Below are 10,346 nucleotides of genomic sequence, written 5' to 3'. Positions count from 1 at the left end.
CCCCCCCCCCCCAGCACAGCACACAAATGACCCCCAGGAAAAGAGACCAATGACACCCAGTGGTTCAGACAGATGAAATCCAGCAGTGCAAAGGGATGACCCCCCCCCAGCAGTGTATAGATGACCCCTAGCAGTGTATAGATGATCCCCAGCTTTGTGGTAGATGAACTCCAGCAGTGTAAAGATGACCCCCAGCAGTGTGTAGATGACCACCAGCAATATATAGATGACCCCCAGCAGTGCGGAGGGATGACCCCCCAGCAGTGTATAAATGACCCCCAGCAGTGTATAAATGACCCCCAGCAGTGCGCAGGGATGACGCCAGCAGTGAGTAGATGATCCCCAGCAGTGCACAGGGATGACCCCTAGCAGTATGTAGATGACCCCCAGCAGTGAGTAGATGATTCCCAGCAGTGCACAGGTGACCCCCGGTAGTGTATAGATGACCCCTTTTCCGTAGTATATAGATGACCCCCCAGCAGTGTACAGATGACCCCCAGAAGTGTAGAAGGATGACCCACGCAGCAGTGCAGAGGGATGACTCCCAGCAGTGTAGAAGAGTGACCCGCAGCAGAGTAGAAGGGTGACCCCTTGCAGTCTAGAAGGATGACCCCCCAGCAGTGTATAGATGACCCCCAGCAGTGCAGAGGGATGACCCCCCAGCAGTGTAGAAGGATGACCCCCAGCAGTGTAGAAGGATGACCCCCAGCAGCAGTGTAGAAGGGTGACCCCCAGCAGTGTAGAAGTCTGACCTGCAGCAGTGTAGAAGGGTGACCCCAGCAGTGTAGAAGGGTGACCCCAGCAGTGTAGAATGGTGACCCCCAGCAGTGTAGAAGGATGACCCCCAGCAGTGTAGAAGGATGACCCCCAGCAGTGTAGAAGGGTGACCCCCAGCAGTGTAGAAGGGTGACCCCCAACAGTGTAGAAGGGTGACCCCCAGCAGTTTAGAAGGGTGACCCCCAGCAGTGTAGAAGGGTGACCCCCAGCAGTGTAGAAGGGTGAACCCAGCAGTGTAGAATGGTGACCCCCAGCAGCGTAGAAGGATGACCCTCATCTCTGGATATTGGCTGGACACACTGCGCTTCTCCCGGGAATTGCGCTGAAAGCCGATTAGCGGAGATCACGTGACGTCTCCCGTCCCCCTCCGGGCTGGCACATCTCAGCTCCCCGCAGGGTGGGCGCTCACTCTCTGATCCCCCGGCCGTGCTGTGAACACGGCCGGGTGGGCGGCGGAAGTAAGTTGCGGAGTGCCGTGCCTGGCTTACAGCACGTGGGAAGAGAAGAGTTGTGGCAGAGAAGAGGAGATGAGCCCGGTGTGACAGCTCAGCAGCTGGAGACTTCGGATCGGTCAGGGGCCACACACCTGCAGCAGGGGGCCACTTCCATCCAGTGCACGAACCCCGATCATCTGCTCTTCCACATCCACAGCAGTGCAACGATCGGTAACTTCTCGCATGCCTCGGAGCAGTGTTATCGCAGACAGAAGCCAGCACTCTTCTTCCAGGACTCGTCGGAGCTCCGTCTTGTAGAGCTCTGATCGCCGGTGACCTATGCTGTGGGCTGCCGGACGCTGATCGTGCCGTTCCCCGGGGAGCTGTGCTGGTGGGAGCATGCCCTGAAAGTCCGGATCATGCAGAAAAGTGTGCGCTGCAACGAGGGCCACGCTCTGTACCTTGCCCACCTGGCCCGCAAGGAGGGCACCAAGAGGGGCACACTCTGCAAGAAGGCGGCCGAGACCAACAAGTGGCACGACAAGTGGTTCGCCCTCTTCCAGAATGTCCTCTTCTACTTCGAGAGCGATCAGAGTACCAGACCCTCAGGATTGTACATGCTGGAGGGGTGCAGCTGTGACCGGGTCCCCCCACCCATAGTGGGCACTGGGGGCAAGGAAACCATGGAGAAGCAGGTACACCCCGGGGGGGCTGATGGGGGCTGATGCGGGTTTATCTATGACCAGATATCTATTCATTCTCATTCTCTCTCTCTCTCTCTCTCTCTCTCTCTCTCTCTCTCTCTCTCTCTCTCTATCTCTATATCTATATCTCTATATATCTCTATTTCTGTGTTTTATATTTATATGAGTTCTCTCTCTCTCTCTCTCTCTCTCTCTCTCTCTCTCTCTCTCTCTCTCTATCTATCTATCTATCTATCTATCTATCTATCTATCCTTTTGAGTTCATTAGATCTATGCATGTATGAAGAAGTGGTGTGTTTTTTGGTAGTGTTAGGCAGGTGCTAAGTCTAGTAATCACCTGTTGTCAACACAACCTATATACATTTGTATCTGCTGCCATTGACTTACAGAGCTTTTCATAGAAGTCAACTCAGTGGATCATGCACATGGGCACATTTAGGGGCGCACAGGGTAGATGTGGACTTTTTTCAGCACCCATGAATAAATAGCTGGTGTGTACAGATGCAGGTATATCCTGGTACTCACATAGACCCGCATATATGGTAAGGACATATGCCCCAAATGCACAACGAACATGTATTATTTTTCAAAAAGTATCTCACTGCCACGTTGAGATGGGAACAAGCACTAGTTTTATTATGGGGTAGTTGGACACATGTGTTTTAGCGTGTTACAATGCATATGATAAAAGGCATCAGCGTCAATTGACCCTGAAAGGACCCTAGTGATACTGGACAGTAGGGGTAATTACTATTTCTCTAGTTGGGTAGAATTAAGTTAGTTCTACCTGTAGATGTCAGGTGATGGTAGTAAACATGCCATGATCATATACTGATCAGTGAATGTCAAGTCTTCATGTGGCTGATGGGTGTCAGAGGAAATGGCAGTCAGAGGTGTACAGTTGCTGTTGTTTTTCCCATCACAGGGGTCAAAGGTGTCCAGCCATTCTCCACTCACATAAAGGTGTACTCAGGAGATCCAAGCATACATGTTTATGTAATAATATGCAGAAGAAGATCTTTGATATAATTCCTGCACATCTGACAGGTGTCTGTGACAACCCTTCAGGGGATGTTGGAACTGATCATTTTCCTGATTCATAAATATTCAGTCTTTTATCCTTCAGGAGAGCGTGCTATATCCAGTATAATCATGTCATCTCTCTGTTATCTTGGGGGAACAATTAGCAACTGAGTGAAAAATTCCAACCTTCCAATTGACTTAACCGCTGTTGGAGAATTTCCAAACGGCTCTGCAACATTTGTTGATATTCCATGCACAATTTTAATTGTCACCCAGTCCTGCTGGATTTGCAGGTATTATGGTGCCCTTACACTGTGCGAATTTCGGGTGGTTCTTGATGAACTGGCAGAAATTCTCACAGTGGGTGCTGCTGTTGGCACCCTTTCGGCCGGCTCGCATCCTTTGATCAGCTGAGCTGTCTAATGTAGGTTCCATAGCCCTGCACTAGACACGAGGATGCCAAGGGACAGTCCACAGCCGGAGCAGGGGGTGAGTTGAGGGTGAGAAGAGTGCCCATCACCAGGGGAGCGGGGATCAGGTAAGTTAAAGTGGTCCACACAGGTCCCCTAGACAAAAAGGATTAACCCTTGCAGTGCAGGATAGCCCCACTTTTTTGGTATTGGGAGGTATTTGGGCGCATTGCAGCTGCCTTTGCCTCATTTCCAATCTCCAGTAGGGTGTTTGGACCTGGGGTGCTCTGATATACTGACCACGGCCTCCTCCCATGGTCACCAGCTATGCCCTCTGCCTCCTGCCCCATACTATTGTCCCCTCACTGAGTGTCGTCACTAACCAGTAATGAGGCTCAGGAGGTGGGCAGAGGTCAGCAGAGATGACAATTAGGAAGCTGGTCTTCAGGGGTTCAGGGTGGAAAGATGTGCAGGTCCATGCCGTGCACTGTCTTCATTATGACTTCATTGTAGCCACAGATTTTCTTTCTGGTTTCAGTGAATGTATGAGAGAAGTGATTGCAATCATAGCTCTGCCTGTTGAAGATAATTGCAGGCTACCATGCCGTGTCTTGCAGAGAGAAACACTTTGTACACGCTCTGCTCCGCTCCTCGTACTGATCACTTGGATGGATTCACAGAAATGTTACCCCCAGAATTTACACTGTAATACTTTCTGACTCACTTCTAGATGAGTCTAAGGGCTTGTTCACACCAAGCACGGAGCAGGTGCAGAGCAGTTACAGACCGGATCAAAACTGCGTCCAATGTATTCCAATGGTATTTTGGGCTCTAGTTCACACCAGAGCGTTCAGTTCCAGAGCATGTGGAAAAACTGCAGCAAGCCCTATTTTTTTCTGCTCTGGAACACACCAAAATGCATGCGAACGCATCAAAAACACGTGCAAATGCCCAGGAACGCACTGAAAGCCCACTTTAGGCTAAAAAAACGACCCAGAACGCTGCAAAAATGCAGCAAAACACAGTGCACTGTGTGTGCAGAAACTCATGCAGATCTGGTCTGCATTTGGTGTGAACGAGCCCTGAGATGAAGTTTGTCTGGTGGACTTGTCGGAAAACTTTTTATGTCTCTGATACTTTTACGATTTGGGCATTAAACAGATGATTTAGTAAAGGGACTAAAATTACCTGTAAGATGGGACTGCTGCCTAGAGTTAGGGAACATCTGACTCCTGGAAGATCTTTCTCTTATTCAAGATGCATGTGGACCCTTAGAATCTGTAGATGTCAGAAGCATCCTGTGTGTGGGAGATTAACATTTACTGAAAATACTGCTCTAACTGATGGCTTTTGTTGGCATACAATCAGAAGAGTTATGTCTTGTTTATTCTGACATCCAGGTCTGTGTGTACACTATACTGATAGAACCAAGGAAGATGTCATAATGTTAGATCACTGGTGGCTATTATTTCACGGTTGTTTGAAATTAGATAGATAGATAGATAGATAGATAGATAGATAGACATTATATAGATAGATGGAGAGACAGACAGACATTAGATAGATAGATAGATAGATAGATGGAAAGATAGATAGATAGATAGACATTAGATAGATAGAAAGATGAATAGATAGATTCAGACATTAGATAGATGGATAGATAGATAATGAGATATGTGTGTGTAAAAGTACAAAGGATTCATGACATTTTGTTTGCCTGGGTATCATGAACAATCAATGTTTTTTATCTTTTAAAAAATATTTTTCTTTCCCCTTTTCTTCATCCCCTTTCACACCTCAGTGCATTCTCTTTGCAGCCACTCCCGCTGTACAGTCATTTGCCCCCTTGTAGGTGCATATCATTATTCTGAACTGGCTTCCTGATAGTGTCAACGGTGGACCAAGTCTGCGCAATTAATGTCAGCAGGGTGACTTTAATGACACCAGAAGCACATGTGACAGGGTGACAACACAGGAGAGTATTTGGGGGCAGAGCACCCCGTGACAGTGCTAAAGGTAATGGTAACAGACATTGCATAGCACACGGCGGAGCACACGGCGGAGGGGCTGTTTGGCTTTAGATTATAATAATGGTTTTGCTTTCACTCTTACCGCCAGATCTGGTTCTTCATTTTTTTGCAAATATATTAAAATGGACATTTTAGGCTTGAAGATTACTTAAACCCCCAGAATTATATATTGATTCTGAAAGCAGAGACATTGATCGCTATGCGATCGTCTGGTAGATCGCGATCGACCTTGTGGGCACCCCTGCTGTAGACTAAAACGGTGGTAGTGGCAGTTATGTCATGCAACATTACTGCAACTGTAAATCAAACCCACATTTTTAAAACATAGGGTCTATTGCAAATTGAAATAGCAAATAGGAATCTAGCAAGGCATGCCTATGGTTCCAGCGGCTCCCTGTCAGAATAAAAAAGAAAAAGCAGTGTTTCTCTCCTGGGCGGCCGAGAGCGGGAGACTCCCGGAGCGCCCGGGAGAGTTAGGCTGTCTGGAGATCAGTGTCCCTGGTTAGCTGGTAACCAGGGACGCTGATCTCTCTGCAAGTGGCCGAAGCCAGCCGTAACATCACGGCTGGCTCCGCCCAGCTGTCAGAAGCAGGCTGTCGGCCGGCCGCTCGGCCAGCTTCGGCTTTCACCTCGGCTCCGTCGAGCAGAAGCATATGCCTTCGGCTCGCATGAGCCGCCCGGCCGACTTCTGGAGCTGTACGGGCTATAGTGAATAGCACATACAGCAGACCTTCGATTCTACTGAACCGAAGGGGTCCTGGGGCCGAAGCTAGCCGAAGGATCAGCCGAAGCTACGGCTAGATCCTTCGGCTGCTTCGTGAATAGACCCCATAGCTTCTAATTAATTTTAGTGCACATAAATACAATAGAATACACAGGTGTTTTGTGAAATATAAAAGAGATCCTCACTGCCACCCATAAGGGCTCATGCACATGTCGGGCTTTTTTCCGCGCTGCAGGTGCTGTGTACAACTGCCAATAGACATGAATAGCCATGCATGCCGGTACTTGTGTAAATCTGCAAAACAGTGCACAATCACTGAATTTACTAACACGTGTAGGTTGATATGGAATGCATGCTCCGAATGTATGCCAGCTAACGGTCCTTGTTTTTCTCTAATATTTTTTCCCTCTAATATTTCTAACCACTGTTAACATTTTTAATTTTGCATAACAAAGGTATCATCAAAGAAGAGTGTACAGAAAATTAATTTGTAAAAAGCCATAGAGAACCGTGTGTGTGGTATTGTACTGCGTTTACAGGTATCTTTGTGCGCATAGACAGACATTTGTGTACTAAGGAAGGTCTGATTTATTCTTAGGATATCCTTTATCCTTTTATTTGTCACATTGATTGCAAAATGCTATATATGGACCCCATCATTACTACTGTATTAAATTAAGGTAGAACTCCAGCCCATACGGGGAAGGTTGCATGTTATGCAGCTCAGTGCAGAGCACACTGTTGTGTTTTGAAGGTGCGTTGGGGTACCATTTGCAATGAATGACACCGCAGTCCACTAGCACACGTAACGAGGTGAGAAAGAGTCCTAAGTGTAAATCTTTTCAGCAGAGAAATGCAGAAGTATTCGTTTTGAGTAAGTTATGAAGGTTTTAAACTTCTGTTAAGTTTGTGTGCCCACTTGCCCGTGTGGTCATCTTTAAAGGAACACAGGGGAAATGTTCCTAACGAGGATACAGAGAGTGATAAAAACCAGAAAGAGGCTCCATCCTTTTCCTACACTATTCAATACTAAAAACCTTTTGGATGGAGCTCTTAGTTCACATGTGCAGCATTGGTCTGTGGGCTTTTCAGGGTCATTGTGTCAACTTTAATACATATAATAAAAATCTGAAGGTTGCTGGTGACAGGGTAGAAGCAGCAATAGGTAAAATGCTGGTGAGGAGTCAGCTCGGCATCAATAATACAGTATATATAGAGGGGAATGTATCAAAACTGGAGCAGACAGAATCTGGAGCAGCTGTGCATGACAGCCGATCAGCTTCTTTCTTTCATTTTTAATGCTTACCTAAACAAACTGAACAGAGAAACTGATTGGCTGCCACGGGCAACTGCTCCAGATTCTGTCTGCTCCAGTTTTGATAAATTCCCCCCATAGAGTTTGTGTTATGCACTGTTATCTATGTATGCTGATATCAACATATTCATTCCAAAACAGGCACTTCCCAAAGTACTCCCCCAGGTGATTAGAGGCCTCACCCCAAACCTAGTCAAAAAACTACACATTATACAACCTAGGTTGTGCAGGTTTTTTTTTGAGGGTACTCATATAGTTATAATTCGTACAATTTTGTTGATGTTCATATAAAAGATTTATTGCATAATTATAAATATTAAAAACAATGCTCATATATATACATGATTCTTATAACCCTAAAATTATTACTTTTCACATTTCATAATATTTTATATATAATTCATATTTCACTATGTATATTCATAATTCCTTGATTTTCATATGCAGTGTTGTATTGCTTTGTTAGTCCCCTACGCGTTACGCTTGTAGGCTTCTTCAGGGGGATCGGTATAAATCTATTTGTAAATACATGATACATTGTTCATCAACATGTTTATATGCCATTTCATAATACATTTGTAAATCATATTTTCCAGTTTTAAATGTTTCCATTCAGCTATATACATTTATTCTTAGTATGATTGAATTGTACAGCCACTTACCTAGGGGTCAAGTATCATGGAGGGACCTAACACCAGGGGGACAGGAGCAACTCTCATCACCCCCAGAAAGAAACATACGGCGGAGCCACAGACGCACAAAGGGTCCAGGGAAGCTCCAATATCTAAAACATAACCGTGATGATAGATATAATCTGAGTGTTACAGCATAGTATCCATAGTGATTCATAAGTTTGTGTACCTATATCATAAACTCATCCATTTACCTCTTCGTTCTTATAACCTCAGTTGCATATAACCTCATGTGTGTCATAATGACTTGGTTTTATGTGAAATACCCTTTAGTGTCCCATATATTAGTGATTGTTATTCTTTTCAAAAGAGGCGTCAGTAATCTTGGTGTCCCTTTATTTCTTACTGTGTCTAGTTATAAATCACCAACCTTTCATGTTATCATTCCTCCTCATATATTATATACTTAATGTGCCATATATATAGATCCCATCCAATGCTCTTAGATTACAGTGTATCTCCTCTCTAATCCTCCCCTTTGTTATATTCCTATTCCACTGCAAGGTGTGCCAAATTGATAGCTACAAATCCATTTTGTTAAACAGTGCCCAAAATACCCTCACCTTATAATGTGTAGTTTTGCTGTATAATGTGTAGTTTTCTGATATCAACATATACATGACCATTTAATCAATTTCTTCTGGGTCTTATTCCTCAGCCAGACAGACATTCAAGGCCTTGGGAAGCTGGTAAATATTAGTCTGCAACATACACTTTGATCAGTGCATTGTTTCTTCCGTGTGTTATCATTATCAGGAAGATTAGGAATCATTATACAGCAACATTTACTCAGAGCACTGGATAGTCTTCTGTGTGTTATTGGGACATTTATAGTTTGGACTGCAAAAGTAATAGGATTAGCAGTATAGGCTCTAGTGAGATCATAGAGAATTGTGCCCCTGAGACTCTACATCAACCCTATGATGTTTCCTTTCAGCTGCATTGTATTTAGTAAGTTCCCCTAGTAGTAGCCTTAAAAGCATCCCATACAATAGGGGAGCTTTGTTGTAAAGTGTGAATGTCCCAAAATTGAAGCCTGTCAGAAGTTACTTTCTCTTGCATGCAGTCACTAGAGACCCACAGAGGACTTCATTGACACATATGACAATGTTAGAGGAGAGTGGTCATATAGCACGTGGGATAGGTATCTAGCATCAAGTGCACTTGACAACACATCCGCCCAGGCGAGTGCAAGGTCAATTCTTGAAAGAGTCCTGAAGTACTTGGACTAATCGGAATATTCTCTTGCCCCCGGACTCCTCCACCTCCAAATCTCAGTAAAATTAAAGGTCGTGCAGCAATTACAGTAGAAAGAGTCTTTCAAGTGTAGAATTGAGAACCAGATTAAAATCCCTGATTTTGGTAGTTGGACATGAAGGTAATTGTGAAACTTAGCACTGAGTTCAGCAAGCAAAGATTGTTACACAGGGGGTAGCAGATACACAGTCACCAAAATGAAAGGGGAATGGTGTATTAAACAGTGTATTACAACAACCCCCATGACCCCTGACACGCAAAGGGAAGACCCTTCTGAACAAATACAGAGGTCTCCCTGGAGTAGAGTATACAATATGGAAGATACAGGACATCCCAAAGCCTTTTGAGCAATAGAATATTTTGACCCTTGATGGACCTGTGTCTTTATTCAACCTCAAATATTATGTAACTATGATCCGATAAATGGGTTTCTTATGCTCTTTATATGTTAAAATAAATGTATATTTAGAGGTAAGGCCTCTTACATTCCATGATAAGTTAGTTACCTTAGCCAAGATATGGTGGAAGATACTTAAAAGGGAGAAGGTGTACAGGTTCGCAGCACTACTACAGGCCATACTCCAGTGAGGAAAGAAGCAGGAATCAGAGGGCGAGTCACGACACACATATCTATGCATACCAGAACTAAAGACTTAATATTACTCTCCTTAGAGATACCAGTAAGTAGAGCTGCAGCTAGCGATTATTTTCAAAATCGATTAGTTAGCCGATTATTAAGTTCGATTAATCGGTTAATCGGATAAACTATAAAATAAAGTTTAAAAAATGGCTCCAGTGATGGACTACTAGTTTGTATTGAGGTTGTAGTCCATCACAGGAGCAAGCTTGGACCGGTGGAAGTAAAAAAGAAAAAAAAAAAAAGATAGTGTGGTGTGCAATATAGTGAAATGGAAAGTGTAAAATTATACAGCAATGCATGCAGAATGGCAACGGCTATAGAGGACTACAAAACCCAGCAA

At 44.6% G+C, this 10,346-nt stretch overlaps 1 protein-coding gene across 1 annotated transcript in view; it reads left to right on the top strand.

Annotated features, from left to right (window-relative positions):
* Window positions 1-1,613: 1,613 nt before the first annotated feature.
* The window catches only part of RASGRF2 (Ras protein specific guanine nucleotide releasing factor 2), a 199,179-nt gene continuing 190,446 nt past the window's right edge, over window positions 1,614-10,346 (top strand). Inside the window, exon 1 of the mRNA XM_018565208.1 lies at window positions 1,614-1,906. Within this exon, the coding sequence (XP_018420710.1) occupies window positions 1,631-1,906 (276 nt within the window). The 5' untranslated portion in view covers window positions 1,614-1,630. The remainder of the gene's footprint in view (window positions 1,907-10,346) is intronic.

Source organism: Nanorana parkeri, unplaced genomic scaffold (genome assembly GCF_000935625.1).
Source record: "Nanorana parkeri isolate BGI_ZX_2015 unplaced genomic scaffold, ASM93562v1 scaffold822, whole genome shotgun sequence".
Lineage (NCBI taxonomy): Eukaryota > Metazoa > Chordata > Amphibia > Anura > Dicroglossidae > Nanorana > Nanorana parkeri.
This window is presented reverse-complemented; position numbering and strand designations above follow the sequence as displayed.